The following is a 25000-nucleotide window of genomic DNA, read 5'->3' as shown; positions in this document are numbered from 1 at the left end:
TTACAGTTTTTTTTGTTTATTCCGGGTTTTGTTTTTTTATTTTTATTTGTTTCTCGTGTGGAATATGAATTTTTTTAAAACATGTTCACATTTCAATCCAAATTCTTTTTGATTTTCTTTTGAATTGACTTTTACGTTCATCGTTTGTTCGTTTTGAAGGAAGAAACGTTGAACTAAATTTATGCCTGAGACAAACACGAAAGTTGTCAGTGTTGAACAAAGTGAAAATGTCTTTTGGTTTCATAAAATTATCATTTTCAAAAGGCTCGAAATTTTATTACGCGCACATGCTTACGCGAAAATTGTATCGGCATATTAGTATTTTTATTCGATATTAGGCAAAGTGCAGCAAGTGCATTCATACGTTTTAGCGCATGTTAACAATATGGTTAAGCAATACTGCATAATTTTCTGATAAAATAATCCTATTCGAGCTCTATTTTTGTATACTTCTACTCCTTCTAGTTTCGCGTTTCGATCTCTTAACGTAGTATTTGAAAACCGTGGTCATCGACGTTTTCGGATATATATGTTCGTCCTACTATCTACCACAATTGCATTTTGCACCTATTTCAAAATCATTCAAATATATATTTTGAATGCGTATATTTGATATCGGCCTCGTACCTGTTTGTGTATGCATTCAAGTTTTTATTTTGAGCAGAGGTTTTTTTTACCACCAATATAAGTTTTTTGTTTACTCCTTGAAAGACATAAAGACTATAAGGAAGAAAAAAAAAACCTTTCGACAGCAGCACCTTAAAATATGCTCTGCAATGATTCGGAAACATTGAAGGATTGCACTGCAGATTTGCATACCAATTGCTGCAAAGTGGTGCGGTATGTAGAATTAAAGCTACGAGCAATGTAGAACGGTTTTGTAACGCAAAGATGGGTTCCTCCTATCATATTGATCATACAAATCGCAATCGGGTTGCAGCAATTGGTCTGCCGGTGTTCAATTGCAGTCCATATTGTTCTGCGATCATCACACCGCGGGCATATTCACATCTGAAGGTTTTACAGTGTATTTTAAATTTTTTTTTTGGTTGTTTACAATTTTCGAACGTTTGTTTTTATCCTTACCCAATGCATTGTTTTATTACCCACAAAAACAATTCGTAATATCCTCCGTACACGTTGTTCCAACTACTACTTGACCCTGTTTTGTGCCTGTGTTTTTACCGACCAGCATAACTAATACTGTGTTTCTATTTTTTCTTTCTCTTTCTCTCTCTTTTTCTCTCTATGTTCCCTTTCTCGTAACGTTTTTTTCTTATTTTCTCCCTTCAACAGCTGGAAAATTCTGGCGATCCGCTAGAGTTCAATAATCCGCAACAGCTCTCATATTGGACATGTGTATATTTTCTCATTGTCACCATGTCAACAGTAGGTTATGGCGACGTTTACTGTGAAACGGTCCTCGGGCGAACTTTTTTAGTATTCTTTTTACTTGTTGGCTTGGTAAGTGATCTTTTCATAACTCTGCGCTCTGTCCATATTTCTGTTTCCTTCTACTCTTTATCTCTCTTCGCATACTTTTGATCTCTTTCTCTACACAATCAGCGTTTTAAATGCAATCGTTTGTATTTGCTGCATTTGATCGATACCACGTTTATTTCGATAAAGTTCGATTCGATTCTTTTTGGTATTGAATAACCAGTGTTTGTTCGACAGTGTGGTACACGCTTTGTACTAGAAAGTTTTGAAACAAAAATAATCACTCTCCTTACAAACATGAAAATTGAAGGCGTGTGGTCAGGGTTTTCCTTTTCGGCCAAAAAATCACCGGATCAGGATTTGATTTGTCTGATTGTCCAACTGATTCAGTACAGCGCAGTTTTATTAACAAGCAAACAAATACGCCCAGACGTGTACTGTTGCAATTGTACCTTGAAATTTAAAGATGAAAAATGTTAAACAACCGTCCTAATCGGAAACGGCACTGATCGGATTAGTAAGTAAATCCGTCCACAGCTGTTCCGTTGGCGAAGTTCGACGTATTAGCATATAATTATTTCTGTTTTTTCGGTATGTTGTGGTTATTATTTGGATGTCGCCGTGTGTTTTGGGCGTTTAGGCGGGGGGCTTATGTATTGAAATGGATAAAATAATAATATCACCGACGTAGATGTAATTAAACACATCGCACTTTAACCTGAATTGGGAGGAAACGGCAGTCAATCTAAAACAATAGAAACGCAGATGTGTGAGATTTCAGTGAGTGCGGGCGGCTTTCAGTACGTATCAGCCTTTATGTTAAGCTTTATGAATGGGCAGGCTACAAAGGTTACGAGTATGGTTGGTTTCTCTATAAGCGATTTAAAGAGAAATCGTTCATGGAAAGTTTTCATACGGACCACAGGGACCGTAGTGGGTCATAAGCTAGAAAATGTGTCTTAGCTAATTCATAAGGACTGCAGCCAGTACCAAAACACCAAAAGTGTTGCTTTAGGCACTTGGAAATATTCTTTTTATTCACAAAGTTGAAAGGGTTGTTTGCAGAACTGTACGACCATCTGCGTTATGCTACCGGGTATAGGACGTGATAGTGTTGATAGTTAGGGTAAAATAATATAATTGATCGCTTATTCTCCAGCATTCTCCTCGCCAGCAATGACCGATACGAACATTCAATGCCAGCTTTCCATTCATATGCAGGTTTCGCATCCATCTAGGATAAGTTGCTTGCTATCGAAAACAGATCGTGTTAATTTTTGGTGCGCTTTACCAACACCACTGTGCGCGAGCATTTTTAACGTATTTGTTATGATTAATCTGATTGTATACAACGATTGCTCAGCCGGTGTGTTTATGTTCGCTTGGAAGTAGTGAAGTTATGGTTGTGTTGCAATTTTATTAAGTGAGTTTTTAATTTTTACCATACGAAAGTGCATTTGTGTTTGGTTTTATTTTTAAGATGGTAAAATGTCAGAGAAAATTTCTTGTTTTGTATTCACTTGAAACACTACGTTACGTAAGATTAGTTTTGCTTGGTTTTCGCGGTTTAGAAACAACATTAGGCAACAGAGTTTTTATCAGAAATATGTTTAGTTTTTTTTCCCCAACATTAAACACTTTTGATTCCAGGTACCGAACAGTGCATTCTTGAAAACCAATGACAAAGAAACTTAAAACACTATCATTCGACCATATTATTACTTCACTCTGCATGCTATAGAGAGGCACTATATCGCTTGCAATTGTACCATTGTACCATAAGTGGCTACAAACTATAAAAGCTCAGTATCGGAAAATCGCGAATGACGCGTCGCGGGCAAGATAGAGTTGACTCATATGTTTGCATGTGAGGCGTTTATGCTGGCTGCCGCATAACATACGTAGAGGTCATCCATTTGTTAGTTTCTCGATATCATTTGTTTTGATTTGAAATTTTCTTTCTTGAGTGACATAGAAAAGTATATCAATCCTTTGCGTTTGTTTGATTCAGGATTCTTGGTTGGCAATATGTAGCTTGCTCATGTCGTAAAATGTAGCGCGCGTATCGTATACCATATTGCTCGTATTATTTTATCAACAAGGTAATCATGTACAGCGATAACTTCATGATAAAACCAGGATTCAGTTGGCAAAAGTGGTACGTAATGAAGCTGGTGCAGGAAACGTTTAAGTGTAGACCGTCGATTCCAAGAATATAGCTTGCGTGATACGTTTGACTTTTTTAGCTTTTCTTTCATTTTGTCTACGTTTATTTAAAATGTTGACACTTTTGCAGTGCATTCGTTAGTGGCTAGCTTACAGTCAGTATGATAAGCATAAGCGTATCGAAAAGCCCAAGCTAATCATAAAACGTTTACTCATACTACACTATTCAGTTCCATTTAACTCATCTTCAAATCCTACAGACAATCATTGAAGTTCAATTGACTCTTTTAGGCAATGTTTGCCAGCAGTATTCCCGAAATTATTGAACTTGTTGGTAGCGGTTCTAAGTACGGCGGTGAACTAAAGCGCGAGCAAGGAAAAAGGTAGATGAAGCGAATGCCTGTATAGCATTGTTTTTTGATTACGTTAATTGTGCTATGACTTTATTCAATGTTTCTGTTGTCCTTTTACTATTGGTCCTGATTGAGTTACACGCTCTGTTTCGCCCATACTTTCACTCCCTATCCGCTGCGTTTCCATTCAGCCATTTGCGATGAACAACCCGCCCCCTTATTCTGATTTACGCATTCTGTTTTGCTATTCCTGTTCGTTTCGCTGAGTTTTCAAATGATCTGTTTTCCACATACTTTCTTTTTGTTTTGCGTTGTTCCTCATTCGTCGTGACGTTGCAGAAACTATGTTCGGAATGAAGAGTATTATGTGGTTATGTGGTGTTACGCATTCGTGCCGCGAAACACTATCCTTCAATGTTGCAAATACCAGCAGGACGATGCAATGTTCGCTGGTGTTATTGTTGCCTTCGATGCTACCTTTGACGCTACTTCGCCATCTTGACAGCAGCTATCTCCATACTACTATCAATCTTCAAACTAATCTTCTTAACCTTGTGTTGTGCTACCTGTTGCAAAGCATCGTTTCCTGTAACCTCTGCTGGTTAGAAGACCGTTAGATTGACGAGTTTTGGAAATTACACATGATAGTTCCAGCAAGCTATTTGTTCAAGTGATACTAACCATGATAGTTGAATGCAAGTGGCATATGTTTGTTGTTGAAATGATGTTGTTACCTTCCGTGCAAAGAACAATCACAGTCCTGAATGATGAGTATGTGTATGTGTGTATAGTTGACGGTTTGAAGAAGACAGAAAAAAACGGTGCGTAACGCAGATAAGGTTTCCAGGTTTCATGCATTATTAAAATCTAATAGTCACAAATACACATCTACATCATCCTGATAAACAACTGCATAGGCGTAGCATTATAGTAATAAGAACTGTATGATAATACGCGTTAAGCAATCCATGCAACGATTAACATGTTACTCTAGCAATTCATTACGCGTTACAACACGAGTTCTAATCTGTTCTCTACTCCTGTGTATGAGGATGTCCGTCCGTTAATACTTACATGTCGGTTACAAGCGTTGCAAGCGAGTATTGTTCGAGCTCCTTGAAATAATCGTCTTGAAGTTACATTATCGTGTAGATAAACAGCGAAAAGAAGAATTATTTGCTATGAGGTGCTGTTACAGCATTCGTTGAAAGCTTACTTTGCCAAAGGTGAATTACACCGAGCGAAATAACTGTCGTTTGATTCTTGAAGATAAAAATTTAATCTCGTCATACATTGTAAAAGTGCTTTACAATTCCAATCCAATACGTTTAATTACGTTTAAAACGATAGTGTCTTCTTATCGATTATTTCAAATGCTGTTTCAATTCTTTGTTTTTTTTTCAGTATAATATGAAAACAATATCGTGCGTTCACATCTACACATATAACAGAAATATTTACAAATCTTAGAAAACAGCTTCCGTAGAATGGATCTAGATAATAAGTTTGATTTGTTTTGGAGTCACGTTTACTTTTCTTTATGCCATTTGCTCAAATTCAACTATTGTTCATCGCGTAGATAAATAAAAACAAACTATTGATGTTATAATTGTTACACATTTTAGACTTTAATCATGTTGCATCGATTGACACTACTCGGTTAATTCGTTTATAGTACTGCATCCAGTTTCACGCTACAACTGGTTACTTTCCTTTGGTTTTCTTGTGATATACCGTTAGACAACAAGCAGTCTCAGAGACTCTTGATATTCACAGATTTTTGTATTTGTTTTGAATGTTTTCTTTTTTTTATATTGTATAGAGCTTGCAAGGCAACAAAATATAACAAACATTGTCTTTTCTATTCGGTCGCACCCATTTTAGCGATGTGAAATAGTTGAAACGTACGTCTCAGTCAGAAGTCTGACATGAAAGGCATTTATAGCTTTGGTTATAGTGATGTTTTGGATTGATCTAATTTTTCCATTCCAATAATCACTTTCGAACGATCCAGTTTTGTGCTGTTTTTGGTTTACTTCATAATCGGCCAGGTGAACATAATGAGTAGATTAGTGTCTTATCGTGCAACGAGCGAACATGAAAAGAGTTGTGGCAAAAGTTTAGTCTCATAGGCAATCTATTGTAAATTTGTTGATAATAAAACAAAACGAATCCCTACCGGTGGGGGTTAAATCGTCGAGGGTTCGGTGTGTGAAGAGAGATGTGTCAAGTTCTGCAAAAATGTTGACTTCTGTACGACCTGCAGTAATTCTTTCCGTACAAGGCTATTAATACTGCAACGTGCAATCTTTACACAAAAGCATAATGCATTTTATAACGATTAAAATTGTATCAACGGGAGATCCAGACTGTTATGCGCCTTGAAACGTTTGCAGCGCTGATGGCAATAATTATAAGCGGGTGTACTCTGTACCAAATCGTGATATGAGCGCTGCATATAATCTGATGACGTTCAGTGATTAATATGTTCCTGTGTGCGTGATACTATTACTTATACTCCTGTATAGGCGGTGTTCGCTAGTTGGATTCCGGAGATCACAGAGTTAGCAGCACAGCGGAATAAGTACGGCGGCAAATACACTAAGGATGTTAGAAGAAGGTACACGATCGTACCGAGTTTACTTAAGTTTACTCTGTTTAAAGTTTTCATTGTTGGTTTAATTTTTTCCGTTTTATTAGTTTGTTTTCTTTATTTTATTTTGTGGTTTGTTCCGTTTTACTCGATTGATATAGTGTTTGATCATAATTTGGTTTGCGATTCTAATTTCAACTCTGATTTTATGATTGCATATCAAATGACTTTCCAGTAAGGATTATAATTTGTTTTCGGTTTTTGTCTGTTATGAATACATTATATTATCTTCCTATACTCGAAAGTTATTATACTGAATAGATAGAGTAAATCTATCTTCGCGTACTATTTTCTAAATGTATTAAAACACTCACAATCACACTCCTTTTTTGCTCCTTTATCATAGTTTTTCTTTTCGGTTTCTCTAGTTGAGCATACGTTAACACTCTTCTTTATCTATGGGAAATATGTATTGGTTGCTAGTGGACAGTTGCCATGTTTTGGTGATTGGTGACGTGTAAATGAAGTAAATTATATTTTTACTTATGGGATACATCTCACAGCAAGCAATACATGTTTCTTCCTCTCTATCCCAACAACATGAAAAAGGAAGTAAAAATGCAAAAAAAAGAAATTGTTCACACCTAAATAATGGAGGCTGTTTAGGCGTTTGAATTCAATCAAAATGAAAAAAAGAAGTTTTGTTAAAGTCTGGAAAATTTTCAACATTGATAATAAAATTTGCACAGTGTCTCCTTTATTTAGGTTGATTGTCGTAAAAAGGCTAACCTTTGCATAAGTTTAACATTTCATCCTCCGACAATGGATCCTATCGTCCCAAGCCTCATTTAACTATATTTTCATTACCATTACAAGCAGTAAAGCATATGCAAAAGGATAGGTTAACGGTAGTTTTTTCCCAAAACATGTAATGCGGAATCGGAATGATGTAGAAAATTAAAGTACATGCTCAACTTGACGAATAGAAATGAAGAAAACCAATAACAATCCAGGACGTATAATGATTTCTTTTCTTTAATTATCTCGATTTTGACTAAATTCGATGAACCACATACAGCAAAAGGCATTGGTTTCTTGGTGGCATGTATTTCGGCTCATTTCGCAACTTTTTCATTTGATGCTACTTGTCAATCTCCGCTCTCACCCGCAATCCATAACTACATACGAACATACTTGCACATTTGCATTCGATTTTTATTTCGCTAGCCAAAGCTACAACGGATAATGGTACCTTTTTTCCGTGATGCGTTCGTTTACGAACCAATGAATCCTTTCTTGGCGGCATCGTCCTACAAAACCCAAACCTACATATGCGGTTGTGTCTAGGATACGATCAATTGTTGACAATTGCATCTATATAGTTTGGTGCGTCCTATAAACAAACGATACACAAATACAATGCAACAGATCATTATCAACTTTGAAAGAGATAATCGTGAAGACTCGTGAAGTGGTTTCATTAAACAAAAAAAAAAAAAAATGCAGCGTTTTAGTTTCCCTAGGCCTACCATATTGAGTTCCTCTTAAAGCGCATTCACTATTAGGATTGTTTTGCTATTTTTAACATTTGGTCGTTTTTTGTGCATGCTGGTTTCAAAATTATCGTTTTCTGCCTCCAATTTAAACTAGTATACTATTGATCGAGATAATTGGTACAATAAGGCGATAGTTTTTTCCAGATTCCGATAAACTCTTACAGTTTGTCGGGTTTTCGAAACATGTGTTCTATTATTTTCAACATCTATTCAACTAATACACATTGTGCTTATTCACAACCGCAACCGTATTAAACGATGCGTAAATCACAACTCCGTGGCTTACATAGCAGATGTCGAAATGTCGAAGATCCCATCCGTCAACGGTACCGATTATGAATGTCGGTTATCGGAAATTATTCATTTGAGTACTACCATTTTTCTTTGAAAGTCCATAAGCTTCTGTTAACATGTTGGTCTCTTGGCTTATTTCTTGCTTTGTTTCGTTTATCCACCGTTTTTTGTTGTTTTTACGTTTTGAACGCATCATATTTCTGTTATGTATTGATTTTTAGTTTAAGTTAAATTTGTTTAAAATTATTCAACCTTCTCCCAGGTGCTTTATATATATACAAATTCCAAACCATTTAAAAATGATCAAGAATCTGATTCTTCATGGTGCTGTGTCAATTGGAATTTATAATCGGAATAATTTTTGCAAACGAAAAAAAAGCACTTTCATTAATATTACAAATACATCAAAGCACATCGTTTGTGTGTGTGCGTGTGTGTGTGTGTGCGTGTGTGAGAGAGAGAATTCCATGATGTGTTGAGCTGTAAGGATTCTTTCTGACAGACAGTTAACGCACTAATTCATTCATAGTAAAAAAAATCACCCACCTGCATCCTACCGATGCGCCAAACACAGCTTTAATTTTCTATTGGTAGTTTTATAAAAATTTCAAGGAGAGCCTATAAGAACAAAAACTGTAAGCTGTAAGTCCATGTTGGAGCCAACATTTTTCTGTCACCCAACTGCCAACCCTGTTTGGGTGTGTATATGTCGTGGCAACTGTTGGTGGAAAGCTTAAAAAAGATGTTCAAAGTAATAGTGATAAAACCAATCTTGAAGGAAGGAACAAGAGAGATATTTTTCTACTTCTAAAATTTGAACAAAATTGTCTAATTAACTTAGAAGCTCCAATCCCGGAGATGGCAACGATGTATGAAAGAAGTATACACTGAAAAAAAAAATCACTTGTGCAGTCGTATTGAATTTGTTTATAATTTGGCAGAACGCCAACAATAATCGGCTTTCATTCATTTTGGGTTTTCCTAGCTATTTTCTTTCTGATCTGTATTTATCCGATAATGTAGAGCAAAACACTTGTTTAATAACACTTGGTTTTTTGTGTTTATCTTTATTATCCTTCGAAATCTATAATTCTTCTTAGCCTATTTTTATATTTTTTGTTTCGGTTCCTGTAACTGCCTCTAGATACTGATTTTGCACAGTTTTTTCCGCATTTCTAATTTTGCCATTCGATTTTAATAATTAAACTAAACTAGATTTAGCTCAACCAACAACAACAACCCACCTAGAGCAATTTTCGAATATCCGGTGGAGACTCCGTGTCTCGTGTTAAGCGTCCATACGTGATGCAGCCGAGCAAAGGTTTCTTCATTGTTTTGGCTGTCCGGTTGGGTTTCATCACGTTTTGAGATTTTTTTTTAGTTTAAACACAAAAAAGCTAAAGAAATAGAATAACTCTATTCTCGAACTTTGTCGACGCTATTTCTTAGAATATCTTTTCACCATACTTTTCACGTTGGCATCATGCTTCCTTTTACAAACGTGTAATACATTGTTTACTACTTTTGTTGTCATATATCATCACTACGGTTTGTAATAACAGACAGTACAGGGAGGCCTTTCCGGTCTCCCGGACGGAATTTCCTTTCCCCCACAGTGGCGACCGGTGCGTTTCAAAAATGAGAAACACATTGTGTACCCTTTTCTATCGTATTTAAAATACGTACGAGGAATTACAAAAGCTACCGCCAAGAAATGTTTAAAAATATGAAAAATACTGGACCGCTGCGATTACTTATCGTACTGATGAAACATTTGTAACAATTTTTTTTGGGTATTTTTTGGCTGCGAACAATTTCTTCAACCTTCTCAATTCCACCAGTAACGGCCATTGGGCATTTACCTTTATTTCTGCAGTTATGCGATGTTCACGTAAAAGCCTACAATAAATTATGCTGTACAAACGGAAGCCGTCGTTCCTTTGCGCGTTATAACCTAGCTCTTGTATTATCGTTTTTTCACAGCTGTTTGTTTTGTTTTTTCTCCATTTCTGGATTCATTTCTTCCCTCTTCTTGAATTCTTCTAGTATTATCTATTTACGTACAATTTTAAACCATTCATTTACTGTAGATAAAGATTTTTGCTTGCACAGCCTGTATGCCGCAGCCACGCATATTAGAGCAAAATTTTTTTTATTGTTGTTACAGTTCTTTAAAGAAATTGATAGTTGAAATAATCCTAATTGACATATTAATTTGATATAACGAACGTAAAAGTAATTCAAACCCCACAAACTATGGAAGATAAACCTGTTTCTAATGGAATACGATAAATTACAAGGCAAATGCGCATCATCCTGCTGTCAGGATGAGCGAAAACGATAGAGTGCTGGGCTAGACATGAGATATATCAATAAAAGCTAGAGATTTTACTCTATCAGATGTAGTTCTATACATACACATACACAAACACTCACACACACAAACACATGTGTGATATATACACACACACAAACACAAACACGACTGGACTTGATCCTGTTTTAAGCGCTAGCAAATCATTTCGGAAGGATTTTGTTATTTCACTTTATTTCTATATTTGATCCGTTTTTTTTTTCAAAAGCGAGTCCAAAACTACTCGATTTGCCAGAGTTCGGGCCGATGATTTTCTCGCTGGGACCATTGTTTGCGTTTTGTTTTGGAAAACTTGGGTTTTTGGGTTGAGTCGCCTTTAACAAAAACTGGCCACTGTTGGTTTTGTGATCGTACTTTGTGTTGGCGAGGTTAGAATTTTTAGCATCGGTTTTTTTTGTAACTTTCCCCACTACCACTGGTGTAAACTGCTGAAAGTGAAGAACGAGGTTTCTTACTTTGTAGTTTTCGTTTTTCTCTATCTCACTCTCGCTCTCTTTCGATAACCAAGCCTGTTTTCTTCCCAAGAAATCGAAGCCTGTTTGTGATGATGAGGATACAACGAGATTTTTGAGGCAGTCGGTCGTGTCTGCGGTGCAATCGAGCAATTTATTTGCGGGCTCATCTGATGTATATTGATCGGACATGTCTGAATTAGCTTCTATTTTTTATACAAACGTGTTGTTGCACTAACGGGTACACTAGACCGGGTCTACACTGCGCTTGTGGGATGAATCGAAATTTAGTTTACTTGACTGAACAATAAACTAATTCAAGAAAAGAAAATTTTGAGCTCACCAGTAGTTGCTTGATTGGGAACAAATTTGACATCTGATGTATGGAGCCTTAAACAAGAAATAAAACAATTAACTCTCTGTTTCTCTCAAGTCATTGAAACCGTAGGTGTTTGCTTTAGTTTCCGTTTTCTTTTTTTTATTCCGTTGTTAGCCGAGTCATGTGTCACATTGTTTTCGTTGTATAGTTTTATCCTTTGTCCGGTCCGGCTAGACCTTCAGCGAGTGACCGGAAACATCGATCATAAGACGACCGATCCTTTCCATATCCGTGCCCATACCCCCATTAGTTCCATACCGTTCTATATATGCACCCCCTCCGTCACATTTCTATCCGTCTAGTCCATGGTCCAACCCTACACAACAACCACCCTACCAAACCCCCCGCCCACCCCTGAAACTAGAGGAGTGTGTGAGTGAGTTGTTCTGTTTTCTGTAGATTGTTTCAATCGATACAAAATTATTCCTTTTTCTATTCCTTTGTTTCATTTGTTCGTCCAACTTCTTACCAACATCGGCGGTGTGCGTACTCGCGCTGTGTAATATGCGATTGTGTCCTAGGTTGACGAGTTACCGTACTGAACGCGTGTTTTGTAGTGCTGTGATTTACTGGAACCGAAAGCCAGAGTTCGTTTTAGATTAAGTTGTAAGATAAACACACGTTTGGACTCCAAATTCAGTCTACTTGTCCCGTTCCTAGCAAAAATAATAGAAAATAATAAAACACGCAGCACGCAGCTCCCCGTGGTCGTACTCACTGATATGTGACACTTTAACATAGGTCGCATTCATACGCCAAATATTGTGTTAGAAAGTAAGAATAGTACAATTTCGTAGAACAATGAATAGACGCAAGCCGTAAAAGTGGAGATGCATAGGGTTGCATTCCTCTGGTCGGTTGTCGATTAGTTCTTTGACGTTACTTGTCCCCACGTCACTGGAACGTTTGTCCATTTGATGAAGCTTTTAAAAGGATAAAGATAGCAGGAAGAACAAAAAAAACACACAATACATGTTTCAATAATGCATTCATAATAGCTATCATACGCAGCAGCCCACCTCAGTTTATACAAATTTATTTTTCTTTCTTTCTCTTTCCAATAATAACTCGGTATACCTCGTCTTCTCTGTGGCTCTGTGTCGAACTGCGCAATGAAACAAACAAAATAAATTATTATCGAATATATCTCGGATATATGGGTATCGCTGTATGCTGACGTCTGCGAAAATTAAACGAAAACAAAAACCATTCTGCCTCACTGCTACTCCAAATGATGGGTACAACAACTGTGTACAATATCCTGAAACTCGATAAAAACTCTGGCGCCCGTTTGGATTTCGGTATCGGAACCAATTTCCAAACACTCATTTTAAACTGAAACCTTTAATCTGACAATGAATGAACGTACGAACACCGGATATATGAATGCTGTTAAATTGTCGATCATGAACACACCCAATTTATCTTAAACTCTGCTATGTTCTGAACAACCGTTTCTTCCAAATGGGTTTCGCTATCTAATGATGAAATTTACTGCTTATCTTCTTATCCTTAATCGAACTGCACAACGACCAATACAAAAAAAACTGAACTTATTATCAACCAACACTACTACTACTACTACTACTACTACTACCTTCACAAAAAATACACTTCCCGAAAATTGCTACAAAACTAAAGGCGATATTTGCAAGTTGTATACCAGAGATTATAGACTTGATCGGAACAAGACCCAAATATGGGGGAACACTGAAGAATGAACGGGGAAGAAGGTGAGATTCTACAGAACCTACATCATTATAATCGTTCGCATTTCCATTGTGCCACTGCCATCACCACCACCCTTAGATTAACTTGTTTTTTTCTTTTCTTTTCTTTTTGTGTTCCATTTCGCCATTGCACATTGCTCTCACAGTACTCATTTGCTCATTCGTCCTCCGTTGTCCTTACATAGCCCCGAAATATTCGTGCAATTTATGCAGTTTTGTTTTACATCTCTTATGGTGCGCTGTTTCTTTTCCTTATTCTGGTATTTGCACAAATGTTTAAGCTGTTTTCGTATGGAAATTGCCGTATTCTCACAGCATTTGTTGTAACCCATCTTTCGTTGTGATTTTGTTTTTGTTTATTCGTTTCAACATACTGCTAGCGCAGCTTCGGTTTGATTAAAGCGTTTTGATTTGTTAAAAAAATTATATATAAATATATATTTTATTTACCTTTTTCAAACTGAATCGTTTGACTCCTGTTCCTAACCAGTCAAGTTGTTGTCCTCTTTCTCTCTCTCTCTCTCTCTCTCTCTCTCTCTCTCTCTCTTTCTTTGATATTAGTGTATTGTTTCTTGTTGGCGTATTCCGTTGTCCTTGTTTCTGTTTCAAAGTGTTGATATTTTGTTCACTTTCAATAAAGACTATCCTCCTTGTATGGTCAATGTTTGCTAAATGTTCACTGTCCTATGCCAATATTGTGTTGATCATGCGTATCTTGATCTATAAATGTCTCATAATGATGGAATGTAACTATTATAATTTGTGTTTCTATTTTTTGGTTAAACTGTATGTACAAAACCCATACGAATGTCTACTTGTGAAGGTGCGACTTTTCGTGCCGCATAATGTGTTATAATTTATAGCATAAAGCTGCTACTGGAACACGTTTTCGGTACGCAATTTTTGAAGCAATTTTTTATGTACGACAAATGTCGTAAAGCTGCTCCCTCTTCAATGCCTTCTATTATCTTTTGGTGCAATTGCCATTGCCGACTAAACTTTGCACGCTTGTTTGAAGTGAAATTTGGAAAACTAGTTTGTTTTGATTTTGGTTTTGGTTTGTTAATCTAGTTTTGATCATATACTAATCCATTTGTCCTCGATTTGTAATGATTGCAGTAACACTGCCGATCATAAATATGGCTTCTATGGGTTTTGGGTAGGACTTTGAGTTTGATGTTTGTTTAATTGTCTCATTTACGCATCGCAATGCATCTGCTTCTTGTTTTCCAACGAGTTTGGATATAATTTCAAAACAAAGCTTAACACTTTGCGTTAGTTTTTGTTTATTTTTGTTCAACTACTGTGCTCGTCCCTGATTGCAGTTTATCTGCCAACAGATGGCAGCATAGGCAGTATCATCCGTTTGTTGTGTGTCTCTGTGCGTTTTTGTTTTGTTTTTGCAAATCTGCTAGATATGGTTTTGTTTTATCTCGATCTGTCATTTGCTACAATTGGTTTCGCTACCTTTTTGGGTTGTTTTACATTTTCTATTTTTGTTTTTCGAACAAACCTACATCGAATCCACATAAACATGCCTCTTTTGGGATGCAACTGTGACAAAGAAAACAAAACCAAACAAGCATTTAAACACGCTGGTGTCTTTCATTAAAGGTATACTCTGGTGTTCAACTTCCCAAATAAATCGTCGTAGATTGTTAGCATTCAACTGCGCCTATATTCGCTAACGTGCACAGCAGATGCATAACCAGCTCAGGTGTACACAGCGGAAGCGCTTAGCTTCACAAAATTCACGTACACTGTGAAGCTAGGTGTGTAAATGAGTAGATCGGAATACGCTTTCGCTGAGTATACTTTGGAGTGTCTGGTTCTGACTCTGTGTGCACAACCATCGTTTCCTCCACTTACTTACCTACCTGTCTTTTACCCTGACTACTCATTAACGTATTTACGGTCGAACAGATCGGATCCAATTTTCGACGCAATGTGGAGCAAACCATTGTCTGTTGACGCACCGGAAGACTCTTCTAGGCTATGGTTGAATATGAACGCTACGTCAAGAGTGCCGTTAATACTATATCGAATCTGTGTAGTGTCAATATCGATAAGTGTGTTATATTCAATGGAAGTAAATGTATCTTATTGTGTTAGTGTTTAACAAACATTGTTGGTGCCAGATTAGCTGTACTATTTCCCTGACCACTGATAGCTGATTCATATTATAACAATATAAGCATCTACCTCCGGGCACCGGACGTATATGTGTATGTATGTATGTGTATGTGTGTGTGGCAGTGTACAATATTCAGTAGTGGTCGCTGGTGGCGAAGAAGTTGCCAAATGACTGTATATAAAATAAATAATGAGTCCCCTTTACACTGTGGTAGGCCATTTAGTTTTGGTTGCTTCGTTAATTTGGAGAGTGAGGATATCCGTTTCTGGACGACGCATTAATGTTTCCGATTGATGTCTAGTGACACAATTATGATTGTCGATTGGGATATATTTTGGACAAACTACACACACACACATACATTCACTCACACTCGCATACACTTACACGCCCACATACACACATTAGAATGAGACATACTTATTCGAGAGGTCTATAAAATAGTCCTACCAGTTGATGAAACGATGACGATGGTCTTTGCATGTTATTTTTTGGGCCGTGGTAATATTTATCAATTGTTAGCAAGTTGTGTGATTTTTTGTACCAAATGTTAGAAGTAACTGGTCAGTTTTAATTTTACTTTCAACGAAATACCTTTCTACGTGACATGGAAAGTGATAAAATCGTTTTATAACTACTTCATAAAACAGGCTATTTCGATCGAGTAGGGACAGTATGAAATGGTAGTAGTAATAATTTGCAAAGTGTAGCTCGTGATATTCCTTATGATAACTGTTGTATTTCTATAGCAAGTATTTTAGATGTGTTAGATACTGAAAATGTTCTAAACGAAGAAATGATTTGCTAGACGTACTGAATGTATTCAATGGCGTCATCCAGCAAATTTATTATAGTTTTTATTTTTGAAACGCAAATTTTAACAAATGGATACAGATGCACATGTAATACATTGAAAAAAAAACGTCCATGACCTTCCTAAAATAAAAAGGAATCGGCATTTAGCTACTAGATGTTGTAGAGCTCAAAATTTTTATCCATATTACCTGTCTAAATTATAACCTTAAACCTGAAGGATGTAAAGCAAATATGTTACGTTGAAACTTGTCATAAAAATACAATGATTTTAGCAATTTAACAATCGCATTGAAAAGTGTTTAACACTCAACTAAATAGCAAAAAAAAAAAAAAACTTTTTAAGTCTAAAAGATTTGAAGAAAAATGATAAAATCTTTAAAAGGAACTTGAATCATTTTTGTCTAGGAAGGTTAATAATAACCACTTTTAAGATTTGTTTTTTTTTATTAGATTCGCCCAATTTTTTTCTATAAAATATGTGTTGCAATGTGCGTACTGTACAATGGAATTACAATTAACCTATAAAATCTCTTACAAGTACACACATACACACTTATATCAATGAATAAATATATATATTAATGTATTAAATAAATACATTTATTCATATTGATACGTAAATATATACATATACACACATATTTATATGTATATAAATATAAAACTTATATACACATATACTCTGGCTAGCCCTCATCTCGTTTCGGAACAGTTTCTGTGAATGATTACACTATAGGAACTAATGCACGAATGAATTATGTTCTTAGTGTTTTACCACTTCCTTTGTCTTGGTATTCGTGTGTTGGAACATCTTTCTGTTATTTATCCCGACGACAGACGTACAGTAAAGAGCTATTAAATGTTATGTAATGTTTTGTGCTTGATGTTTAATAGTACAAAGTACGTTATGTTTGTTGTTACACGGTGTTCCGTCCAAAAATAAGGCAGTACAATTTTTGTTGTTTGATGGTTTTTACATGCCTTTGGCATATTGTTTGGTGCAATAACGCAGCGCTGTATTAGATAGCGTTGTTTGTGAAACTGAAGAAAGAAACAAATGGCCTCCGTGATAAGTGAAAAAGAAAATCGGTCTGGAAATAAGCGAACAAAAATAAAAATTGTTTGTTGGGAAGTAAAATATGATATTTTTTTTAAAGCTCCAATAACAAGCTAAAAATTAAATTGCAAAATTAAAATGCGTGGCCAGGCTTCCATTGTAACCTGCTATACTTAGTGTGTTAAATCCGCGTCACCCGCGTACGAGTTGGAGTAGTTTTGGTAATGTTTTGATGATTTTTTTTTTTATTTTAGTATGACGACTCTGCGCCGTATTGTCGAATGTTTTAATGATGATAGTGTGTTTTTTCTCGCTTTTGTCCATTTACTCCCAATAAACTCTGTAGCAACGATCTGGTCTGTTTTTAAGCACTAGTCAGCAATCCACTGAGGAACAAACCGAGAAACGAGGCAGAGTAAATAATGCGTAGTATGTTGGACCCTCAATGGTGTCACGATCTTACCACAAATGCATAAATAAATTTTCATTCCATAATGTGATTAGGCTCGTTTTTGTTGCAAATGCCTGGTTAGAAGTGAAGCTGCGTAAATAAGTGACCTAAGTAACGATTGTTTACTAACCAACGATTCCTATTCTTGTATTATTGAACCGTTGTAAACCATCGCGAGCAAATATAGTGGGAAACATTACCGAGTTCGATTATGTTTCATCGGCCCAGTTAGTGTTAATGTCAAGACTAACACAGGCGTACAAGATGATGTATCGCATAAAGAAAGATAATGATTAAAAATGCCACCGCTTCTAATAAGTTGCGACGGATTTGCATGCGACCGTGTACCGTAATGATCGTTGTTTTTAGTGATGTATGTGTATGTGTATATTATTTAGTGGTAAACATTTGCTCCGCTGTATATTTGTAGTTTTTGCATCAAGTAAATCTGCACCAATAAGTACGATACGCTAGACATGTTAACTAACCACCTGCTATATACAGTCATACTTTGCACACACTCACAAGTAATGATAATACCGAACGTTTTAGTATGTAAGATCATCTGTGTACAAATCATGCCCGTAGTAGCTATGCACGAACCTAACTCACCATGTATATATATATCGTCTATTGTAGTGTGTGTAGTTTTAGTAGTTATCAAACGAGCGAAATGCGTCGCTGGCACACATCGCATTATTAGTACAGTGTGTTGATGCTCGAATCTAATAGTGCTTTCTCCTCTTCACAATTAGTAGAGAACCGTTAAACCTTTAGTTAGGACACTGCATAACGTCGAAAACGGAAAGTCGCCTTATTAATATTTTTAGAATAAAAAAAAAACAAAAAAATTAAATAGCTGCTCATAAAAAAGTATTTCGTCGCGTATTGTTTATCGAAACAATAAGAAAAAATGTCTCTCTTTCTTCTACCGAATACTACAACTACAATGTAATCCTTTTTACATCACCTACGTCATTCTGTTATTCTCTCTATCTCTCTGTGTTTCGCTATCTCTCTTTTTGATGATGTCTAAAAATAATAACCTATTTTTGACGTTGTTCATACTGCCGGCACCGCCGCTCTATTGTATGCGTACCGTGTTTTAGCTGTATGGCAATAAGTGCGATAGGAAAACAATACGTTTTCCTGCCACTTTCGTCGTTGTATGTGCATTCTTCTTCTCTTTTTTTGTGTGTTTGTCAATGTCAAGTGGCTCCGCTTTGAGCCGAAGGCAATGCTCTAAATCATGATAATTGTACCAAATGACGATGCCTCCTTGAAATGTTGCCTTTTTACTTCTATTTTTTTTGTTTTTCTCCTTCGTCGAATTCTCCTAACCAAACATATAAAAACACTTCATTGCGTTAAAATTTTTGTTTTTTTTTTTTCGGCGTCGTGTGGTAGAAACTGTCTATTTGCATGCAGCCCGATTGTTTCATCCTTTTCTATTTCGTTGTAGTTCTTTTTTTATTTTTGTTTCTGTTTTCCAGTTATCATCAAACCGGTGGTATCATTTATATGATTCTAAATGATCGCGTTTCTGTTTATCATTCATCAACTCGTTCAGTGTTTATTTTGATTTTATTTTGTTGTATGTCGTGTCACTCATCTGTACCTTGAAAGCTATATCGTTTCGTGAATTCGTCGTACCGTGTTTCACATTCCTTGTCATCGCCTTAATTGTAATTGTGTTTTCAATTCATATCCGTTTCCCTTTTAACAAATCTTTGATATGATCACTGTTTCCTAATCCTTCTTGTTATTGGTTTTCTTTGCTTTCCTGTTAACCGAAATGATTTCTTAGGTTTGGTTCGATTCCATTTCGATCCATTTCAAAGTGTACAATGGTATTAGCAGCTAGTATCCTTGTCGGCTCACAACAGTTTATAAATGTGGCCATTCTAATTTCGCTCCGCTTTCCTAAAGATAAGGATTAAATCCAGCTGCTGGTGTCATTGTCGATCAGAATCCGATCAGGATCAGTGACGGGTACTATATCCGACGTCACTGTTACTTATAAGTTTCCTTTTTTTCTTTTTTTTTTTAATTTCTGTTCCGTTGTTTTGCTGGCGTTTAACGCGAAACGAGTCCATGCATAGCTTGCTAACATATGTTTTTCTTTGTGTATCTTTATCACCTCGCCCTGTCTACAACAATTGTTGTGTGTGTGCGTGTGTACATCCTACAACACATGCATCGTTCCGATGCATTTGGTGCATCCCTCAACCGAACGCGCGCGCCGTACACAATCCCGACGTGTTCCACAACGATGCCCTGCGCTTCTTCTTCACGGGAACGTAACCGAACGTTGGCTGTTTCTTGCCGGAATATGAATGCGAACTACATGTTCATGTGCTCTGCTTGTGGTAAATTTGTAATGATTGTGTTATTGTGCGACTGATGGATACCAAACGTGGTAATAGACATATCGTGGTGTGCGGGCACATAACATACGAGTCAGTGTCGCATTTCCTGAAGGACTTTTTACACGAAGATCGCGAGGACGTCGACGTCGAAGTGGTATTTTTACATCGGTAAGTAGATTTAGCTGTATCTCAATCAAACTTTATTTTAACTTTATTTGAGTTCTTATGGTCCCATAGCTATTGTTGTCCCATGCTAGGACAAAACCGTGCGCTATGGTTTAAGATGATTTTTGTTGTTTTAGTTATATTTGTAACAAGCAAAAAAAAAAATCAACCATCAATTATAATATTAAAGCTGAAGCTCAGTATTAATTCAATGAAACGGTTTCTAGAAATTCTAATCTTTTCAAAAATGTTCGACGGTTTGTTTATCGTATTTTTCTTTTTGGGAGAAAAGGTTATTTTAGGATTCTACCTAAATTAGTTGTTCGGGTCTGATTTATCGGTTTTATTTGTGGCAAATTGAATGATCTGACACACAAGCCTAACGTCACCTATTATGTTTAAATGCGATTGTGTTGGAATTATTGTGCTAGCTGAGTCGTTTTTAGTTTTGAACCTTTGTTCACTACAATTTGATGTCATTTCTAATTCGTAGCATAACTGTAAGCATAACAAAAAAATATTTGTTTTTATCCATATGACCAATAATAATGATAACTGATCATGAATACCTATACGAATATCAATGTAGAAAGGAGCCTGATCTGGAACTCGAAGGTCTCTTGAAGCGTCATTACACAACGGTGGAGTTTTTTCAGGGAACTATGATGAATGCGGTCGATTTGGAACGAGTGAAGGTATATGCATACAGATTTTAACAAACTAAAAACAAAGTATTAAAAAAAGCAAAACAAACTACCTCCAGAAACAGACATTTTCAAAACTATTCTTCATCAAGTTTATTTTTGTTGTTTTTGTTTTTTTTCCAAAAAACCAAATATCCTAACAGAACATACCACAACAACCTTTAAAATAGAGCTTTGATTTCCTTTTGAAAAGAATTTACCAGTGAACATTATCAGCAAAAACCAAAAAAAAAAAAACACACACACGTTTTCTTAATGTATTGCCGTTGTCCGACTATGTAACACCAAACAACAAATTTCCCTGCACCACAACCGCCATTGCACAATTGCGCCGCTTAGGCATCCGGTGAGAGGCTTACTGAGTCAGGTTGTCTCAGGCTGTGTCCTTCAGCTTACTTCTTGGATGATTCGTGGTCATGTTTAGTTTAAAAGCACCCGCAATCAAACTCATGAACAACTACTTACGTTGGTTTCGTCCAACCACAGCATGCTTCCTTGCCATAATGCTACCACGGCAATGTATCAGATTGAGCTAATAGTACAAATGTTGTCTAAGCTAGATAGAGTTGTGTGTCGGGAGGAAAAGAGAGGGTCGACATTAATCGCCGCGTTTGATACACACCGAAAGATTCGTTTAAAGACTAGAGTTATTTGTCATTTCGGGTCAACAGTCAAAAAGCTTCACTCTAACAAAATGGTTGGACCTTTATTCACTATGTGGCAGGCAGCAGTATCGCCAGGCTGTAACCAGCCGGTATCGTTGATATGGAAAAACTTTTAGATCTCAGCGTAGATAGTCAAATGTCTTCTTCGCTCTCGTATTTTTTTAACTACTTGTTTTTCTGTTGTTCTTCATTCTACTGCTATTTAAAACTACTAATAATTCAGTATAACTATACTCTTACTTCGATGATGGCATACCACTTTGCGCTGGGTATGTGTATCACGCGTACATTGAAACTTGCTATGCCATCATCGTGCTTGCGCATGATACCATTTTAGACACCGTTTTCAATCTTATTCGCTCAATATTCTATCTAATCAGTGTTCTATTTCGATTATCTTAGTCACGCGACATGTTTTCTGTTGTCTTTACGACGCGTTTTCGTTTTCTTCGTTTTCGTTTCGATTCGATTGGAAAATTGTGTTACAAATTACGTTTTATGATATTTGATCGTCATTATAACACAGCGATAAAACGGGTTGTTTTTAGTTTAGAATGGGTTCAGTTCGTTTTTGGAATGCAAAATTTCGTATTTTTCATTTATCGATAACCTTTTTTAATTGCTCCATGTACATTCGTTCAAATCTAACGTTTTATTATGTGCTTCGTGTTATTCATTTTCGGGTATCACCTGAAATATGCATTTGCTAATTTTATCAACATTTACTATGTAACACCATAACGGTTCACCGCGGTTTGGAACAGCACGGGTGCAAGAGGTAAAGGCTTGACATCTGATATAGGTTCTAGTGTCTCAATGGATATGACGGTTCGTATGGTTACTCTCCAATAATAGCAGAAACGTTTCGCTTTTTCACAAATCACACTAATGACTAGATAAATAATGTGTAGTCGCTTTTTTAATATTATAATTGATAACGAAAACAAAACAAACAAACAAGAAACAATGATATGTTTTACATTTATGTTTCCTTTAACAAAAAGCAAAAAAAAAAAAACAAACAAAAGATACTCCATGGAGAGAACAAATCAATTGTAGCGCCTGTACCCTGCCGCTACAGTACGCCATTTACTGTGTGACTAACCTCATATGTGTCTTTTCTTTCTATTTCTATTTTTGCGCTTTACTCAAAACACGCACTATACACTCAAATTGATCTTTACTTAAATTTCGTTAACAATATTCTCTCACTACTATGCGTGCTCCCCAAATGACTGATACGTCAACTCAAACTATAATCTTAAAAACCGCTTCCGGGGAATATGAAACTAATATGCAAAAAAAAAAAAATAAAATCTAAACTACACCAACATGTATCCATTCCCTCACAATTCGCATGATTCCCATACGTTGCGCAATGAAATGCTGCTATGACTTGTACGATAACTTCACTATATTGTGTTTTGCACAATCTCTGGTTGCAATAAACCGCAAAACGATTCTATTACGTGGATAACGCGAACAAATGCATCACTTAATATTCACAAAACCCCATAATTGTCCATGCGTACGATCGTGACCCATAACGATCGATTGCGGCCGTTTCCAATGTACGACCATTTAAGTAAACCACCCGATCTGGAACTGGAAGGTCTGTTCAAACGCCATTTCACCACCGTGGAGTTTTTCCAGGGAACGATTATGAGCCCAATTGATCTGCAGCGGGTCAAGGTAATCATTGTTAGTGTACTACTACTACTACTACTACTACTACTACTACTACTACTACTACTACTACTACCACTACTAATAATAATACTACTACTTCTCTTAAACCATTCTATCAAATGTCCATTTTGCGTGCCTTTTTATCAAAATTTCTTTATTCCAATTTAACCCAATATTTGTTACAATGCTACCTAAAACTTATTTTATTAGTCCGTATTATTATCCGTCATATTTGTTTTCTTTCTGACTCTCTCTCTCTCTTTCAATTTATTGAAACGTTGTTTTGTTTTTCTCGTTTTTCGCGTATGATTATTATTATGACAATAGTTTTGTTTTTTACTCTATCACTAGGCGTATTAGATGTGGTGAATGTTTTTTGTTTTTCTATGATTTAGAAAACTTTTATGTACTACACCCAGACTAAACACTCGTACACGAATATTGTGTATATATGTTTGCGACCGATGTGTGGTGTTTTTGTATAATTGTTTCCTATTCTTTCGTTTCGTGCTGTGTGCGCTGATTTGTATTGTCAGAACATACAGCAGCAACCATAAATCCCTGTTTTACATAGAGTGCCCTAGGCGACAACCGGAATCGAGAATATAGGTGTTTTTTACCCAAGAATTGTTGCATGTAATGGATCCCGTTGGAAATGAGCATTGTGCTAATTGTTTTGTATAACTTTTCAAATCATTAAACACTTGATTAAGATGAAGTGGCGTAAAACACTGCCAAATAAACCATTTTCGTTTCACCGGATGCTTATGTATTAGAGTTGGACTAATATTGAAGAATCTGTTTATGCAAAATGACATAGTTGATGCGAATTGAAAATATGTTAAAGTAACAATTCCTTAGATCCAGACAACCACAGAAATTTAGTAAGTTATCAAATGGCTACCTTTATGCAGAAATTAAAAACTGTGTTAGATTAGATGTTGTTCGATACACGATTTGAGAAGCGTAATGTTACGGTAAGTGAGCAATTTCCAATTTTCTTTAAGCACTACACATAAAAAAACTGCACGCACACGCATGTTTGCTCTAACTTTGTAGGAGAAAATAGATTTTTGTTTTGTTTATGTTTTCAGTACGTCTGATGAATTTGGTTTCATCTTCAATTTCTCTCTCTTTTTCTTTCCCTCACTCTCTCTTTAGCTTAGTGCAGTTTTTTTAGACTAATTACCGCAGCTTTTAGCATATGTTCACTTAATCAATAAAGTAGTAGACATGAGATAGACGTGTTGTTTTGTTAAAGATAATTTTATTTTCTTAATGTATGCATATCGTTTGGGTTTAATTTTTGTCATAGTTTTGCTACTAAAGTCTGATTGATTTGTACCATATTACGTACTAGCAGTTCGACACGGGTCGGTGGCATAGTATAGTTTCGGTACCGTTCGGTTCCTTACGAAAACATCAATGAATGACCGCCATGAGCAGCCGATGAAGTGCTAGTGTGTTTGACCTTAGGTGCTACTTAGGAGATACTGCAACTCAAAATAGTAATAATGGTACGCGCTGTGCGTTTTCGGTATAAATGTGTTTTGCTGAATGATAGATTGATCCGATATGCGATGATGTGTGATATCCACCCCGTTCAAAAACAA

At 36.2% G+C, this 25000-nt stretch overlaps 1 protein-coding gene across 26 annotated transcripts in view; it reads left to right on the top strand.

The window, feature by feature from the left end:
* LOC126556793 (calcium-activated potassium channel slowpoke) overlaps window positions 1-25000 on the top strand; it is a 55890-nt gene that overhangs the window by 6138 nt on the left and 24752 nt on the right. For 14 of the 26 annotated variants that reach the window (XM_050212298.1, XM_050212305.1, XM_050212303.1 and 11 more), the window contains exons 5-8: window positions 1297-1464; window positions 3898-3989; window positions 20222-20332; window positions 23285-23390. In XM_050212298.1, coding sequence (XP_050068255.1) covers window positions 1297-1464; window positions 3898-3989; window positions 20222-20332; window positions 23285-23390 — 477 coding nt within the window. Of the gene's footprint in view, window positions 1-1296; window positions 1465-3897; window positions 3990-6487; window positions 6580-13248; window positions 13341-20221; window positions 20333-20918; window positions 21025-23284; window positions 23391-25000 lie in introns of all 26 variants that reach the window. The other 12 variants (XM_050212301.1, XM_050212292.1, XM_050212293.1 and 9 more) reach the window with 5 other exon arrangements.

Source organism: Anopheles maculipalpis, chromosome 2RL, assembly GCF_943734695.1.
Source record: "Anopheles maculipalpis chromosome 2RL, idAnoMacuDA_375_x, whole genome shotgun sequence".
NCBI lineage: Eukaryota > Metazoa > Arthropoda > Insecta > Diptera > Culicidae > Anopheles > Anopheles maculipalpis.
The sequence above is the reverse complement of the archived record's forward strand: the minus strand, read 5'-3'. Positions and strand labels throughout refer to the sequence as shown.